An 18,530-nucleotide genomic window follows, 5' to 3' on the forward strand; every position below is an offset into this window, starting at 1 on the left:
AAAAGGTGCATTTTCTGCGGACCTCTGGAAAAAGAACTAAGGAAGAGGCTAGTGAAGTGTTTTGTGTGGAATGTGGCATTGTATGGGGCAGAAATATGGACATTACTAAGATATGAAGAGAAATGACTAGAAGCATTTGAAATGTGGATATGGAGAAGGATGGAGCGTATGAAGTGGACAGACAGAATAAGAAACGAAGCTGTGGTGGAAAGAGTGGATGAAGAAAGAATGATGCTGAAACTGATCAGAAAGAGAAAAAGGAATTGGCTGGGTCACTGCCTTCTGGACGGAATGGTGAATGGGAGAAGAGTTCGGGACAGAAGAAAATATCAGATGATAGATGACATTAAGATATGTGGATCATTATGTGGAGACAAAGAGGAAGGCAGAAAATAGGAAAGACTGGAGAATGCTGGGTTTGCAGTGAACGACCTGCCCTTGGACAGAACTCTATGAATGAATGAATTGACTGTTGGGACCAGCTCCATCAAAGACTTCTATTAGCAATGGAGAAGATGCCTACAAATGGTTGTTCAGGCAAATGGTGGCCATACAGAGTATAATTTTTAATTGTGTTCATTTGAAAATTAATTAATTCTTAATTAATAAATTCTTGTATTTCGAAGCAATAAACTGCCTCCAAAATGGATTTTGTTTTTGCATCACGTAATATTAACTTCCCTGAGATTTTAAATGAGCCTCAAATCAAGGTAATAAATATGTCTTGTTAATCTAGAAAGTCTGCTCTTTTCATTGGTACATTAATTATACAGAAATGTTACGTATTTCAGAAAATAAAGCCCACCACTGTGTATATATGTAAAAATGGGAGAATGATGGTATACATTTATGACGTGTGAAAGAAACCTGTCTCTGAATGAGAGAACTCCAGATGAAATCTACCGACCATATCTTTGACTATGTCAAATATCCAGCTCAGACAAAATCTCCCAACTAGGCCCATTGGACCCGTCGACCATCAGCAGGTGTGGTCCTCCAGACTTTCTGGGGGTTGTGTGTGGATGAAGTAGCCACCAAAACGTTAAAATATGGTGTTCACTTAAATCGGCTATAACTTGCCATTTAGAGGTCAAATGACTTTATTGACAAATGCCTGGCATTAGAAAACAACAACAACATATTCAGCTCAGATGGGTAACACAACGAGTGTACAGGTGATCTATGTGCATGTGAGATTTTTATTCATCCTCCATCTGTAATATATCCAAGGCTCCATATGAACTTGCAGAGCAAAACTATTCTTAAATATGAGTAGTTAAAATGTGTAAAATTCAGTATTTCAATAAGCAAGAAATTAACTTTTGGAATGTTTATAAAAACCTATCATGATGGAGGGAAAAACTTTAATAAGGAAATTCTCTTGTTTCCCACATACACGTGCGTTTTTCTAGTACTCAATTTTTTTTGGTAACTTTATAGCATCTATTAGATGCTTTATGGTTGTGCTAACAGATGGAGTTACTTGTCAACAATGTGACGCTGAAACATGTGTTCAGGTTACTGCCCAGAGACAGTCCTGATGTATTTTTATATTTGTGATGATTGGTTAATTAATATTAACCCGGCACACTCACAATCACACTCACATTCATACTAATTTCCAGACTCTAAACACCCAGGGAATTCCTCTTCAAGAAAAATTCACCGAGAGCTGAGCCCGGGAATCGAACCCGGGACCTCTTAATCTGGAAGCCAGCATGCTGACCAACAGACCACGGAGGCAGTCAAAGAACTCAAATATTTTTAAAAATTGTGACAATTTCTAAATATAATTTTCATTTAAATAACTTCATATACTGGTACTGTAAACTTCTCAAGGGTACATGAAGCAAGCTACGAAATAATGTTTATTTGTAAAAACTTACCTTGATAAGCTCATTGACTCTATTAACATCTTTATCAAGTTCCTTTCCAGTCTTCTTCTCCATCACTTTTAGCATGGCTGTCAGTTTTTCGAACACTTGCATCTCAAGATCAGACTGAAACGCATTAAAAATACAAGTGTTACTTACATCTTTGGCTCCACTCAATGAAATTTCAATTTAACTTTTCTAACTTTGCTTATGTGATTTCCTTTTCTTTCTCTTCACTTGTTTTCCACAATGAACACCTCTACATCCTGAATTTTGGGAAAGAGGAGAAATTATGCCAGCTTATATTATTTTACGCGAGTGTATAAACTTTATTTACTCAGCTTCCTCCAAGTGGAGACTGCCTAAAAGATAAAGTTTACTATGAAAAAGAGTAAACAAATACAATGGAAAAGCGAAAAAAAGAAAAAGGGGGAAAAAAATATATATATATACTGTAAATAAATGAAAACGATTAAACAAATCATCAATGATACCAGTAGAAACTTCAATTCTTCCTAGTATCTATCATGTTATCAAATGATTGCAGTCGTCTATTCAGTCCACATTGCAGGACCCAACTTATGAGTGTGCAGATCGCCACAGAAAAGAGATCAGTTTATTCAAATGTAGAGATGGTTTCTTAGGATTTCTATAGATCCCTTCACTTCACTTCACACAGAGAGACTTCAGTAACAAGAATTTGTCCTAGACCAAACTGCTTGCAAAAATGCGCCAATCTTTTTGCGAAGATCCCTCTAACCCCAAACAGATAAGCGTTAAATATGAATTTGTTCAAATGATGATTCCTCTGTTATCAATCATGTACATTATTGATTTATCAGTTTCAAGCATTTCCATTTATGTATGCAATTTGTTGGTATATGTTACATCCACTGTATATCTTAACACCTGGTATATAATGGACAAAAATAAGCAATTAAGTTCATAATAAATTACGTTCTGAATAAATTTTGACTCCTAAATAAATGAACAAATATAGTATCAACTATGTCTCTCCATACCTATCTTTCAGTAGAAAAAATAATTTACATTGTTAAGAAGAGGTACAGATTTGACCTTTCGCATGGCTCTTAATGAACAACGAATTCACAGTTCTAAGATTCAAGGGGGATGTCTATTCTGCTTGATTGACAGTAGAGTGCAGGATATATAGGTAAAGGATCGAAGATCATATCGTGGGGTTTCTGCAAAATCCCAGTAACTCCAATTTTTCTGAAAATGGAGTTATTATCTGAATATGTAAAATATTATGCTCCATCATCTGGAAAACCCCACTTACTCCTGTGAGATATAGTTTTGAAGTTGTAGTCTAGGTCAGTTTTCAGTAAGTCCTAAAATGACATTTTATTGCCAGGGAAAAACCTTTAAAATCACTTAGTGAATTTTTACAGAACTTTTATATAGTTTCCTACAGCCTCTTATACAGGGAGAATCCTGCAAGTCCATCAACACTATTGATATAATTAACATTATTAAGTTTTGCTTTTTAACAGAAATTGGAACGTGTCTTATGCATTTCTTGACCAATATTATTCCAGATAATAAAGTCAAATAGGTTTCCATGTTCTCAGATATTTGTGGAGGACAAAACCGAATTCAGCGTATTGTAGCACTTTTAATGTACAGTCTTAGAAAAAAGTTTTGTAGCACAGATACTTTAAAAGTCTCAGAAAGGAGGCAATGCATGTTTATAATCAAACAAAGTATATTTAGGGTAAGCAAGCCCTCCCTATACAGCCCATGTTAAATTTTAAAATTTCAGGTGCACTTTATTCTGGATGTATCTGAGGTACAAACTCCAATTTTTCAGGGATTATTTAATATACATTTATCTTTAATAATACGAACTAGTTTTGATCAAATGTTATTAGTTTTTTAATTATTAATTTTTTCTAAATGTTTAATTTTGTGTTTATGTTCAAAATTTGAAAACTCAGGTTCTAAGTAATTTACAAAAATTTCCTTTCATATTATTATTAGTTATGTTCTTCCTAATGTACATTCCAAATTTCATGCATTTATCTTTAATGGTGTTGATGTAACGTGCACCAACGTTACAAAAAATGTACAATTGAGAAAAATGGAGTTTAAAATTTTGGCAAATATTCTCATACTTAGGTGCACTGCTAGGACATTCCAGCACCATAATCTGGATCTTCTGTGTCCTCATGGCTTCTCTTCTTATTCCTCTTCAATTTTCTTCCTTTTTGATGCGAAGAGAGTCTAATTCCTTCAAGATGTTATGGTATTGAAGCCTGGTTCAATCCTTAACTTTTGTAAGACTTCGACTCTTCCAATATTTCCATCATTGGATCATATGATGGCATCTCTTAGTCCTAATCTAAGTGTACTGACACTACCAAAGACTGTTTTGGGGATCCTGCATCACAGAACACGGTTAAATGCTTCGTTTGTATTTTGAAACTTACTGTGCAAACATTTTTTTAGCAACTCTGGATGGTACAAGTCTCTATATATTGGTTTTATGGCAATAACAGATTCTGGTAAACCATGGTGTTTATAATGAGGTACCTTTCTATTATATTGGCACCACGAATTGTCACCTTTAGGGCACAGGTCATGTTGGGGATGATCGTCAGTGGAGAGTCCGTGAAAATATGTAGCCCATACTGCACTCCTCATATCCTGTAGACTATGCAAATTATTTCTTAGGGCTTGATCATAGTAATTTTGTAATTTATCTATCATCCCATCTGTAAGTCTCTTTGATCTCCCAACACCTTTGCCATCTGAAAGTTTCTTCCCCACTAAATCTTTCTTGAGTTTGAGAAGCCTGGAACCCATGCGCTTTTGTACATGTCCAATGCACTCCAGTTTCTTCACAGTACAATCGTCCCTGATTATATGGTTTACTTTCCACAACTTTTACAAAATCATTACTGTCTCCATCACCTAAGTACTGCTTTTATTTTACACCATGAGTCTGGTTGGAATGTTGAAAAATACATACAGCTCCCTTTGCCTCCATCAAAATTCTTTACACAACCTTCATGAGTCCCTAACTTTTTGCATGTATAACAATATTTTGATAGCAATTCTGAATCTAAAACTTTGCCTGTATGAACTGAAGTAGCTACCACAACTCATGGTTTGACATGTGGTGTCTCTTATGCCATGTTCCATCTATTGCAACTGGAATCTTATCATCACTGTCATTGCATTGCACTGCTTCCTTACATGCTTACATACTATCTTTGAGACACTATCAGCTGATTCTTGAATATGTCCAATCACCTTATGAAATTTTGAATGAGGCTTAGACATTCATCATGACACACAATCTACCAGCATAACCTTTTCCAATACAGCGTAGCCCATATATGAATCTTGTATTCACTTCATATCCACTAGCAATAACTTTTGATGTTTGAAAAGTGCCTTCCTTTCTGCACACTGCACACACTATTACTAATCATCTGGCAAGTCCTTTTCGTTTCTTTATGTCTTCTTGAATTGACAGAGACACATTCACATTTACATTTTGTTTTTGAGATAATGCTTTTGACATCAGTTCCAAATCCACTAGTACATAACCAGATTTTAACATGTTATTTTCACAAATATTAGACTGTTGCATTTCACACATCTCATCAAATAATTCTATGGAAGATGAAAGTTTCTTCTTCAATAAACTAGAATTTGTAACACACTTACCGGCTCTGGTAGTTGTTACATTTGCTTCACATGGTGTTCGGTCAAACCTCTTCTGCACTAAATACATTACTAACTTTTCCATTACTAATTAAATCACTAGTAACTTCCTTCTTTCTTGTATAAGTGTTCCCAGTAAACTTTCTCTTTCCAAACTTCTGATTTCTTCCCATTTTTTACCTTCACAAATACAAAATAACAAATATTTATGTTTACCTCGCTTCTCGTTTCCTTGGAAACCAAACCATAGATGACCATGACCAAAGAGAAAGTTGACAGAGGCATCAACAGAAAATATGAAATTTCTCGCAAAAAACAAGAGTTAGTTCATAAAAATATCTTCAACAGTTTAGGAAATATATCGAAAAACATTAATGTCTGCAAAAGTGGGCATGGTCAGAAAAGACATGCAATCAATTATATGCTCATTAAAAATCCAATTTTGGTCCGAATAGATTATAAACCGCATATTCGCATTCAAAACACTTGAAACACCAATAAACACCGGAAATCCAAAAATCCATATTTTGAACCATAAACGAAGGCTTGCTTACCTTCATAAACAATGCATTTGCTAAATATCCATGTCGGGGAAGTACGAAAACTGAGGTAGGGCCTAAATGATAATATAGTGCAAAACATGCATGAATTTCATCTGTGAGGAAATGTACCATACTGTATAACACCCCTGCACAAGCAGCGGGGAGCTGTACAGGTCGCTGCTAGTAGCTTCTGTATTATTAGATTCAAGGCAATATCCAATATGCACTTACCAGTACTTACTTACTTACAAATGGCTTTTAAGGAGCCCGAAGGTTCATTGCCGCCCTCACATAAACTCGCCATCGGTCCCTATCCCGTGCAAGATTAATCCAGTCTCTATCATCATACCCCACCTCCCTCAAATCCATTTTAATATTATCCTCCCATCTACGTCTCGGCCTCCCTAAACGTCTTTTTCCCTCCGGTCTCCCAACTAACACTCTATATGCATTTCTGGATTCGCCCATACGTGCTACATGCCCTGCCCATCTCAAACGTCTGGATTTTAAGTTCCTAATTATGTTAGGTGAAGAATACAATGCGTGCAGTTCTGTGTTGTGTAACTTTCTCCATTCTCCTGTAACTTCATCCCGCTTAGCCCCAAATATTTTCCTAAGCACCTTATTCTCAAACACCCTTAACCTATGTTCCTCTCTCAGAGTGAGAGTCCAACTTTCACAACCATACAGAACAACCGGTAATATAACTGTTTTATAAATTCTAACTTTCAGATTTTTCGACAGCAGACTGGATGATAAGAGCTTCTCAACCGAATAATAACACGCATTTCCCATATTTATTCTGTGTTTAATTTCCTCCCAAGTGTCATTTATATTTGTTACTGTTGCTCTAAGATATTTGAATTTTTCCACCTCTTCGAAGGATAAATCTCCAATTTTTATATTTCCATTTCGTACAATATTCTGGTCACGAGACATAATGATATACTTGGTCTTTTCGGGATTTACTTCCAAACCGATTGCTTTACTTGCTTCAAGTAAAATTTCCGTGTTTTCCCTAATAGTTTGTGTATTTTCTCCTAACATATTCACGTCATCTGCATAGACAAGAAGCTGATGTAACCCGTTCAATTCCAAACCCTGCCTGTTATCCTGAACTTTCCTAATGGCATATTCTAGAGCGAAGTTAAAAAGTAAAGGTGATAGTGCATCTCCCTGCTTTAGCCCCCAGTGAATTGGAAAAGCATCAGATAGAAACTAACCTATACGGACTCTGCTGTATGTTTCACTGAGACACATTTTAATTAATCGAACTAGTTTCTTGGGAATACCAAATTCAATAAGAATATCATATAATACTTCCCTCTTAACCGAGTCATATGCCTTTTTGAAATCTATGAATAACTGATGTACTGTACCCTTATACTCCCATTTTTTCTCCATTATCTGTCGAATACAAAAAATCTGATCAATAGTCGATCTATTACGCCGAAAACCGCACTGATGATCCCCAATAATTTCATCTACGTATGGAGTTAATCTTCTCAAAAGAATATTGGACAAAATTTTGTACGACGTCAACAAAAGTGATATTCCTCGAAAGTTACCACAGTTGGTTTTGTCCCCCTTTTTAAAAATAGGTACAATTATGGACTCCTTCCATTGTTCTGGTACAATTTCCTTTTCCCAAATAGCAAGTACAAGTTTATAAATTTCGCTATATAATGCACTTCCACCCTCTTGTATTAATTCTGCTGGAATTTGATCGATACCTGGAGACTTGTACTTTTTCAGATTTTCTATCGCAATTTCGACTTCTGAAAGCGTGGGTTCGGGTATAAATGGCTCAGCAGTTTGTGTTTCAATTTCGTCCCTATCATTTCTATTTGGCCTATGTACATTTAGTAGTTGCGCAAAATAGTTTTTCCATCTGTTTAGGATTGATGGAGAGTCTGCAAGCAAGTCACCATTCTCATCCTTGATCACGTTTACCCTTGGCTGATATCCGTTCTTAAATTCCTTTATACCCTTATATAAATCTCGAATGTTTTTATTCTTACTATTTGTTTCTACCTCATTCAGTTTTTCCTTCAAGTAACCTCTCTTTTTATTCCTAAGTGTACGACTTGCTTCCCGTCTTTCATTGAAATAATTATCTCTCTTCTCCTCAACTGGATCCTGTAAGAATTTCAATTTTGCCTGTTTCCTTCTTTCTACTACCATGCAACAATCTTCATCAAACCACGGTTTCTTTTTCTTAGTTTCATAATAACCTATGCTCTGCTCAGCTGCAATTTTGATACTATCTCTGACATTTTCCCACACGTTATTAACATCTAATTCTTTCTCAACTTCGTCGGAACTTTCTAAAGTGGCAAACCTATTCGAAATTTCGACCTGATAATTTTGCTTAGCTTCCTCGTCCTTTAATTTCAAAATATTGAATTTAGTAATATTAACTTGTTGCTCTACTCACTTGGCTACTGATAATCTTTCTCTTAATTCTCCAATCACCAAATAATGGTCAGAATTACAGTCTGCACCCCTGAAAGTTCGAATATCTACTATACTAGTATGTCTCCGTTTATCTATCAAGATGTGATCTATATCCAATATGCACACTTCTATCAAAAGAATTTTATGCAAATGATCGAACAATAGTATGATTGATCGTCATATGTAGGTGTGTGTATGTATAAACCAGTTCTAAGGATTATTAACATGTAAGTTATTAGTTCCCAGAAGCTTAATAATGTTATTGCGAACACATGTTCATAATAAATAACCCAAGTGAAAAAACTACAAGAAACTTTTTGGATTCCCAATAAAGTTGATACAGTGAAGTACTCTTTAAAACTGAACAGTTATGCATATAATCGACATTCACTACATTATGTTAATTGCACACTACATTATGACAGTGGATATTTCAACATTCCAATCTTACACATGTGGAAGAGGACACAATATTTTTTAAACTACATCTATGCCCTGTACATCAACATCAGTTAGTGTAACCACCGATTAAAATTGCCTCCTAATCCCTGGTTAAGGATTTTTACGGTGGATCGACCTCAGTTAGGACTCATATAGCAGATTAACCACGGTAATCTCTAACCGGCCATATTTGAACAGTTAAAGAAAATAACCAGTGATTAGTAGGCCAAGTAAAACAAAATGGCAGCCAGATGATTATTTCGAAGACGATTATTATTGTACAGTTCTTGAATTACTTGAATAGAGATGATGGTGAGCGTGAAGTTTCTTTAGTGGAAAGAGAATGCTTATGAGGAATAGCGACAGAAAATTTCAGAAGGGATTTTGTTTATCAAAATCTAGTGTCATTTCTGCTGCAACAAATAGGGCACTTAAAATAACACAGAAACAGTCTTATTTCTCCTATGGATCAGCTGCTTATATTACAATTCTATGCAACTGATCTTTTCTGTATTTTAAGGAGGAACACTCACGTAGGTATCTCTTTTTCTACATCACTGGCTGAATGAAGAGAGGTTATGGATGGATCTTAGGATAATGCACTGTTCCCTGTATGAATGGGGTTCTGGATCGTACATACATTCGTACTAATCTTCTTCATCCTTTTCCTTTACGGATATTCCATCTTTTTCATATGAAGAGTCCACTGCAAGAATAATGGATGTCACTTTCTTGTCGAAAATGAACCAAGACTGTCAATGCATAGCTTAAGACATATAGAATGTACATAGAGAGTTATATGGCATTAACACTGATAGTCATTGTTCAGTAATGATCGGAAAATTTCAGTTAAGCTCTGAGCGCTAAGCATTTCAAACTTTAAATTGCTTCTCTTGCAAAATGTATTCCAACTGACATCCATCATTCTTGCAGTGGACTCTTCATATATAATATATTTAATTCTATCAATACTTCAAACTCACTTGGGATATAGTCATAATTGCATTTAATTTTCAATTTTGTACCATTTTAACATAACAGCACTGAAAAACAAATAAATGCAACTCGCGAACATAACAGCACTCAAAGACAAACAAATGCAACGCGAAAATATGGGATACGTTTGTTTCCATGCAGAATGGAGTAAGCACAATCATTTTTACATGTTGACTATTATCTTTGCAGAGGAATGGATGCTTTCCTTTAGTCATTTTGTAGAAACAGGGTATCATCATAGACTTTATACTGGTTAAATGAGATGTCAGCAAACCATGTTTAAGAAATTGGTGATTATGAATGGTGCACAGAAATTATATTTTAACCACGGTTACTGTTTAACTGTCATTTCGTAATCTACGATTACTGTATTTTTAACTGATGTCGATGCACTTCACCACTGGGATGTTTAAAAACTGGAATTCATAATATAAACCTGGATCATATGTAATCTTTTCTAAACACATAGCATGCATCTTTCATAACATAAAAGAATCACAAATATGTTATTTCAATAAAGACGTCAATTATGTTACTCACAAGATCTTCCATCTGTGTGCTGAGATGATAGATTTTCCAACCATTTAGCTTTTGCAAAACTTGCTTTTGGTTAGCAAGGTCTGTCACTGTGGGTCGCCGTTCATCCTTGGGCTTCACATCACTATAGCGGAGATAATGATTATGTCTAGACTTCCATGTGTGTCTATAGCTATTAATCAGGGAAATGTTGGGACGTTTTGGTATGTAGATTTTCTCCTCGTACTCTTCTGACACTGAAATATGAAACAAAGTTAATGTCAGTAATGAATTATAAACTCACACATATATTATTATTACAAATATTTTAAACGTATTATTTATTTTTCAATGCAGAGGCAGACAATTAAAAATTTTGAAATAAAAATTTTGAACTGTTCTGAGATCACTGCCTCTTAACATGAATTTACAACAGAAAATACACACTTTAATACTGAGCTCACATATTATTACATAATGGTACATATGAGTACAATTTTTACAGTGGTTATAAACGTAGCATGATTTTGTTCCAAATATACTGCTAAGAGCTGACGAGAAGAAGAGTGGAAGGAATGCATGACATAATACTAGAGTCATAACATTTCTATCGCATGCATAGTAGTACTACATGTCCTGAAAATATTAGTTGCATTTCTAATTTAACATTTAATGCGAAAGAATATTTTTTTAACCGTTAACTGTTAACAATAAATTAAGTTGTAAGTTATTCTCAAAGCATTTAAGTACTTGAATTTAATTTTCTTCCATTACTTTATTTAGGAATTCGACAATTTAAGAATAATTTAATCTACAAAAAAATTGTGTACATTAATGTATTAATAGTATATAGTCAATAAGTTTACATTGTTATACTTTATTACATGAGTAACAAATATAATATATGCATAACATTTTAAACGAGTTTACATTGTACGAATTTCATATGCTATTTTTTTTGTACAACAGAATTATAAAAGGATATTGATAAAATGTAATAAAATAAATATTAATGAATTAATATCGATTTTATAATAGATAAATAAAATTCACTAAAGGTATCTCGAATTATCCTCTTATCAAAATCGTCCAAATGAACATTTCTTTCTTCTTGGCGTTTTTTGTGTTTCCCTGGAGTAGAAATGGAAGTCTCACCAGCATCAGCACCTTCTCTATGAATTCTTGTTACTGAACTGACTGAAATATCAGTGTAATGAGATATTCGTAAATTTGCTGTTTCACTATGTGGCTAAGTTTCCCTTGTCGTGCTTCATCACAAGCAAGTATAACCCTTCTAATAATTTCCTAGGCCTCACTGTGTATTGTTTTTCCTTTTTTTTTTTTTCCCTGTGGTTCCATTATAAAATACTGTACACCTATGCGAAATTAACTATACGACTACTAATATTACCATTAACTTAGTTATTTTGACAAATAAAACACAATCTTTATAAACACTGTGATGAAAATGAAACAATATCAGTAACTGCAACACATGGACGAATAAAACACAATCTTTATCAACACTATAATTAAAATGAAACAATATTAGTAACCCAACACATGGATTCATAATACAACTGTGCAAGAGCAAGAGCACAAGTTTTGTGAATGATTAATACAGTTCAATGCATAGTACCACATGTAGCAGGGATTCGCAGCGATAACAGCGTCCCTCTCCTCATGCCCCACTCTCCAACTCGTCAGCTCTAGGAGTACATATATTCTGGTGAAGGCAAATAATGAGCAATTTATAATGAACAGAGAACTGACCCAAATCACAACACAAATATGAGGGTGTAGCTTTGTGAACACAATAACTCTTAAAATTACGCAAATCATGCATCACTAAATAAAATTTAATGTATATCATTTTATCGAGATAAAATAAAAGTACTGAAGGATGCGCTGGAAAGAATGGTGAACAGAAGAAGAGTTCGAGGTTAAAGAAGATATCAGATGATAGACAACATTAAGATATATAGATCATATGAGAAAACAAAGAGGAAGGTAGAAAATAGGGAGACTGGAGAAAGCTGGGTTTGCAGTGAAAGACCTGCCCTTGGGCAGAACACTAAATCAATGAAAAATAAAAGTTCTTTTCTGAATTCTTACTAAAGTGATCATAATGATTTACTTTTAGCGAAATCTGAGTATTTAAAAGTTGAATTGCTTTAAGAGGACAATGAGACATGTACAGATGTATCTTCTTTCAGTATCAACAGCATTTAAATTTATTTTATTTTTCCAAACCATACTAACCTTCTTTAACTTCTTTCTTGATTTTTTCTTCTGAGATGAATTCCATTTCATCTTCACTAAATTTTGGTTCATGCAGCTCATTACCAGTTCTGTAATTTGATGAACACAGATTTAATTTATCGCGGTTTTATGAAAAGGGAATAGCTAAATTTTAGTAATGAAATTGTTTTAGCCAAAATATCAAGAATATATAGTTTATTTTATAATAAGTTGTATGCAACTTTTTATAGTCATCCTTTTAGATTGGATTTTAAAATATGTAGATTAATATTTAATTCTTACATATTTTTACATTTATGTCTTGCAATTGAGGCGGTAGCCGGAAAAAGGACCCATAAGCAAAAGTCATGTTTCGAGAAAACAATGATTGAAAAGATTTATTTTTATGTAATTGCGATTTGAATGCACTTTTATCAAAATAACAATTTGTATATTGTTACAATAATATTTTTCTACAAGTTTTTGTTAAATAATGCATTCTGACTTTAATAGTGTTATAAACATATATATTTTATTGGAGCATTTTATAGGCTCTTTTTCCAGAGAAAAAGTTTATTTAATCGAAATACTTTCAATATGATTATATTTTAGCAGAAATTAAACATCAGCATTAAACAACGCACATTACAGACATTTACAAGTTCGTAATTATTTTCGTAAAATATTTCTTACCTGTATCTCATAGTTACGTCATAAATTGTACTGAATATATAAAAATCAAGAATATCTGTTGTGTACAGAATGCAGATTATTTAGTATTAATCTAGAATGGATTCAGACTCATTTCAAAATTCATCTTCAGAGTGCAGTTTACACTTTAGTGCACATCCTGGATAGACTCACACTCAACTTTGAGGATCATCTTCACTGATGTTTGCTGTGTTCCACAACTACGCAAAAGGTGCATGGATTCATTCAATTAGCTACCCTGCCTTCTGTTTACAAAATACTGAAACGAAACTTCATAAGCAAGTAGATTTTAAAATGGAAAATCGAATTAAACATTCTCCTGAAAAAGGGCTTGTAGATCTAAGGACACATTTTTCGGCTACAGCTTCAATACATGCTGAACTTCATATTCGCACAACTGAGAATGAACAGTGTTTAAGTATGATTTCACGTAAGGATCCGAAAATATTAGTTCAACTTACTAACCTAAACTATAACAAAAGGTAAGTTATTAACTGAAACTAAAATAAAAATGTGCTAAACTGGAGAATTTGCTACAGTAGCTTTGAACTGTGCCGTTACGGTTATGACCAAATTGAGCTAAATACACAATATTGTCAACATAAGGACATGACGTTGATCTGTGGCATCGTTAGAAGAAGCAATTTGTTTTTTTTTTCTATCTACCTGCTTTGTTCTGAACATTACTGAGAGATTGCACCACTGTTAGCGACAAGATGTATTTGCTTAAATATTTCGAGTAGATCACGTGGCTTAGGTGAGGGTCTCGCGACAGGAACAGTTTTACTTTGGCGCATGCGCGGATCTCTCACGCAGTAGCAGCATGATCCTTATTTGAATTTATTTTCGTGTGTATATTCCAGATCAAATCAAGAAGATCCCTTCTTGCTCCGGTTACACATCTTGCATATTTTACCAATGTTAGGTTTGGTTAGTTTAGGTTTTTATTAACCAAGTCCACGTATGCGCAGACAACCAAGATGATCCTGTCGGTCATGACCCTTATGACAGTTTTTGTTTCATAATATTGTTAAACAATAATATGATGAAAGCGGTGAATAATTTCATGAGCACTAAACGTTTCCTTCGTAAAAGTCGAGATATTTCCTGTAAGCCACAAATAAAATGGCAACGAGGTAATAATTACATACTTAACACTTTGGTGAACATTAACCAGAAATTTACTTTCCTTTATTTGAATGATATTCCCTGAAACACATGTCCCCCCCCCCTTTATTTCGTTGTGATAACTTTCAGATCTTACTACATCTGCATTTTCTTTTGGTGCATTTAAAACACCACAGTTGTACTGCATAAACCTTACACTTGATTAATGGAGTGAATTATTTAAGAATATAGTCGCGAATTTTACTACCATCATTTCGATTGTCCTTTGTTTGACACGGCTCAGTACGGCCCGGTAACTAGTGGCCAGCGAACGTCTACTACCTATGTTGGTTTACCGTGCATATTATCCAGTTGTTCCTAAAAATGTCTTAGTAATCATTTAACCTGTTGGAATTGTGTATTCTCATTAACCAATGCTCCTGACGATATCAACTGCCTCTCAAGAAGGCAACTTAGAAGCAGAACACTTTACTTGTTAACTGACTAACTTAGAACTGGAATTCAACCAGTCAAATCTGCATATTATAAAAGCCATGCAGAATGTATAAAAAAAAAAAATATTACAACTTGTTTCTGTGAAAAAATCTTCCCTTGACATGCTGATGCTAACTATATTTAATATCTACATGCCAGTGTAAAGTATTAAAGGAATACTCTGTGATATACTTACAACTGTTGCTTACGAGGTTTTTTGCGGGGACTCATCTCAACTGGAGGCCTTTCCCCTTCTTCTACAGGTTCCTGCTTTATTGGAGGCAAGGAATCATCTCCTGCTTCACCTAGTCCAGGAGAAGAAGTAGCTGAAATGGTGGTAGAACCACCCGAAGAATTACCCCCATTACCACGGGAGTCAGGACGTCTGGGTGACGGAGGAGAAACTGGGGCCCCACTACTTAATGCTGCTAGAACTGGGGCCAAGTTCTTCTGCGCTTTCATAGGTGACCTATCAAAACATGTAATGTTTTGATGATATTATATACAACAGAATAATAAAGAATGTACACTTAAATAGTTTGTGAAAGCTCCCTATCTTTTATTAGAAATAATGTTAGGAATAGTTTTCAGATTTGTGTGGGGCATTATTAGAAATTTTACAATGCCATGCCGTTACTTTCACTACTGTAGTGGGGGGGAAGTAAATCCCGAAAAGACAAAGATGATTATGTCTCGTGATCAGAATATTGTACGAAATGGAAATATAAAAATTGGAGATCTATCTTTTGAAGAGGTGGAGAAGTTCAAATATCTGGGAGCAACAGTAACAAATATAAATGATACTCCGAGGAAATTAATCACAGAATAAATATGGGAAATGCCTGTTATTATAAAATATAAAAATTGGAGATTTATCTTTTGAAGAGGTGGAGAAGTTCAAATATCTGGGAGCAACAGTAACAAATATAAATGATACTCCGAGGAAATTAATCACAGAATAAATATGGGAAATGCCTGTTATTATAAAATATAAAAATTGGAGATTTATCTTTTGAAGAGGTGGAGAAGTTCAAATATCTGGGAGTAACAGTAACAAATATAAATGATACTCGGGAGGAAATTAATCACAGAATAAATATGGGAAATGCCTGTTATTATTCGGTTGAGAAACTTTTATCATCCAGTCTACTGTCGAAAAATCTGAAAGTTAGAATTTATAAAACAGTTATATTACCGGTTGTTCTTTATGGTTGTGAAACTTGGACTCTCACTTTGAGAGAGGAACAGAGATTAAGGGTGTTTGAGAATAAGGTGGTTAGGAAAATATTTGGGGCTAAGAGGGATGAAGTTACAGGAGATTGGAGAAAGTTACACAACGCAGAACTGCATCGCATTGTATTCTTCACCTGACATAATTAGGAACATTAAATCCAGACGTTTGAGATGGGCAGGGCATGTAGCACGTATGGGCGAATCCAGAAATGCATATAGAGTGTTAGTTGGGAGGCCGGAGGGAAAAAGACCTTTAGGGAGGCCGAGACATAGATGGGAAGATAATATTAAAATGGATTTGAGGGAGGTGGGATATGATGATAGAGAATGGATTAATTTTGCTCAGGATAGGGACCAATGGCGGGCTTATGTGAGGGCAGCAATGAACCTCCGGGTTCCTTAAAAGCCAGTAAGTAAGTAAGTAAGTGGGGGGGGGGGGGAAGCTTGTAGTAAAAATAATAGTAGTATATAGTGAGGGTCACACAAGAACAGTTCCTAAACAGCAAATATTGCCGTCTTGTCAGTGTTGCCAACTGTTACCAGATATCACATGATCCTACATACTAAATGACTTATTTACTTACTGTACTTTATGTTGGAATAAAAAAAAATAGAATAATTCAATAATTTGTAACATATTTTCGTAGGCAAACTATACGAGAAAGGGATCAACATGTCAAGTATTTTGTTTGGCAATATAAAATTCATTGGTTTGACTAAACAATTGACTCACGAGACCTAAGCTAAAAATGTATCTTGTTTGACCACATGAAATTATTGTACTTACTCCGAAAACTTACCTGACTATAGTCTTGAATTATAACCACAACACAAAACATTAAATAACTATTATGTATTAATATTAATTATTAGTATGTTCAAATTCCACTAGCTTCCAGTAACCGGCTCAGAAATCTAGTACAATTTTAATTTCATGGAACTCCAGTACCGACAAATATTGTCGATATTTGTCTCAGCTGCCAACATACCAGTTACAAAATCACTACCATTTGTAGTATTTGTCGGTATCGAAATTCGAAACGAAGTTGACAAAAGAAAATTCAATCTGCAAATTAGAAAAGCACCACAGTCTACTAGCATATGTAGTAATTGGGAAAAATGGTTAGGTTTCACCCTTAGGGTATGAAGTAAGCTGACCCAGACTATACACTAGGTTTCTTTGAGCAGTCAAAGGTCGCACCATAAAAGACAAAGTAAAAAAAATGACACAGAATTAAGTATATGAAAACTTTCCAACGAAAAGAAAATCTGGTGCAAGACTATTTGGTTTTGCAACAAATAATTGATGACTAGATAACAATTAAATGAAATGGCCTTAATCTGCAAGAAAATAAGAGGAAAAATTGAACGAAAGAAAACCTTTTAATAAGTACAATTTATATAATGTAAGATAATTTGACATGGAGAATTGTCATGGCCTACTTAAGTACACAGAGATTAATCTTTTCCCAGATGTATTTATTATACATCTACTGCAGTCAAGTTCCAGTCCGTTCTGCCAAAGGTGAATCACTCCTTCTCTTTTGAAATTCAAAAGAGAATAATCTTCTCACATCTCGGATATTGAGACAAGTTTAAGTGTACTTAAATATCGAAAAAAGGGATAACAGTGTCCATTTTCAATTTAGGAATTACTTTTCCTGAAAATTTATGAAACTACATTAATTACAAGTACATAAATATTTAAAAGTGCTCACCCTTCATTATCCCTCTTACGTAGTATACTCGGCCTTGGTGAAGCATTTGGTTTTGATGTTGGTTGAATTTGATTACTTTGACCCAGTACTGACCCCTCTGCCTGGACTAGAGTACCTGTAAAACAATTTGATGTGAACAAATACAACGAACTATCGTATGTACTTTGAAATGTGAAACATGAAAACAATACTTGTTAAACCATTTATAAACAATTAAATCAAAGTAACGCATTTCTTTTGAAATATATGGTGAAAGTGAAACAATGTGAAAGGAATTGTTCTATGTTTGATTTCTTAAAAGCTTGCCTTTAAATCAAATCAAGTAACATGAAGACATTTCGTTCAATCCTTTTAGAATTATTATATGTTAATGTATTTTAAAATCCTGAGACACACTTGCAATTAACAGAATTGCAAAAATACTCCTGCCCACTACCATTATTGTCATAAGACATCATTTTCTCGAAATAGTCAATTTACCCAAATAAACAATTTTATACATCGTC

At 34.3% G+C, this 18,530-nt stretch overlaps 1 protein-coding gene across 2 annotated transcripts in view; it reads right to left on the reverse strand.

Annotated features, from left to right (window-relative positions):
• Window positions 1-18,530, reverse strand: part of LOC138701362 (histone deacetylase complex subunit SAP130-A-like) — a 93,196-nt gene that overhangs the window by 12,996 nt on the left and 61,670 nt on the right. For both annotated transcript variants that reach the window (XM_069828181.1, XM_069828182.1), the window contains 5 exons: window positions 18,025-18,139; window positions 15,270-15,542; window positions 12,782-12,870; window positions 10,544-10,776; window positions 1,887-2,000 (listed from right to left, as the gene is read on the reverse strand). In XM_069828181.1, coding sequence (XP_069684282.1) covers window positions 1,887-2,000; window positions 10,544-10,776; window positions 12,782-12,870; window positions 15,270-15,542; window positions 18,025-18,139 — 824 coding nt within the window. The remainder of the gene's footprint in view (window positions 1-1,886; window positions 2,001-10,543; window positions 10,777-12,781; window positions 12,871-15,269; window positions 15,543-18,024; window positions 18,140-18,530) is intronic.

Source organism: Periplaneta americana, chromosome 6 (assembly GCF_040183065.1).
Source record: "Periplaneta americana isolate PAMFEO1 chromosome 6, P.americana_PAMFEO1_priV1, whole genome shotgun sequence".
Taxonomy (NCBI): domain Eukaryota; kingdom Metazoa; phylum Arthropoda; class Insecta; order Blattodea; family Blattidae; genus Periplaneta; species Periplaneta americana.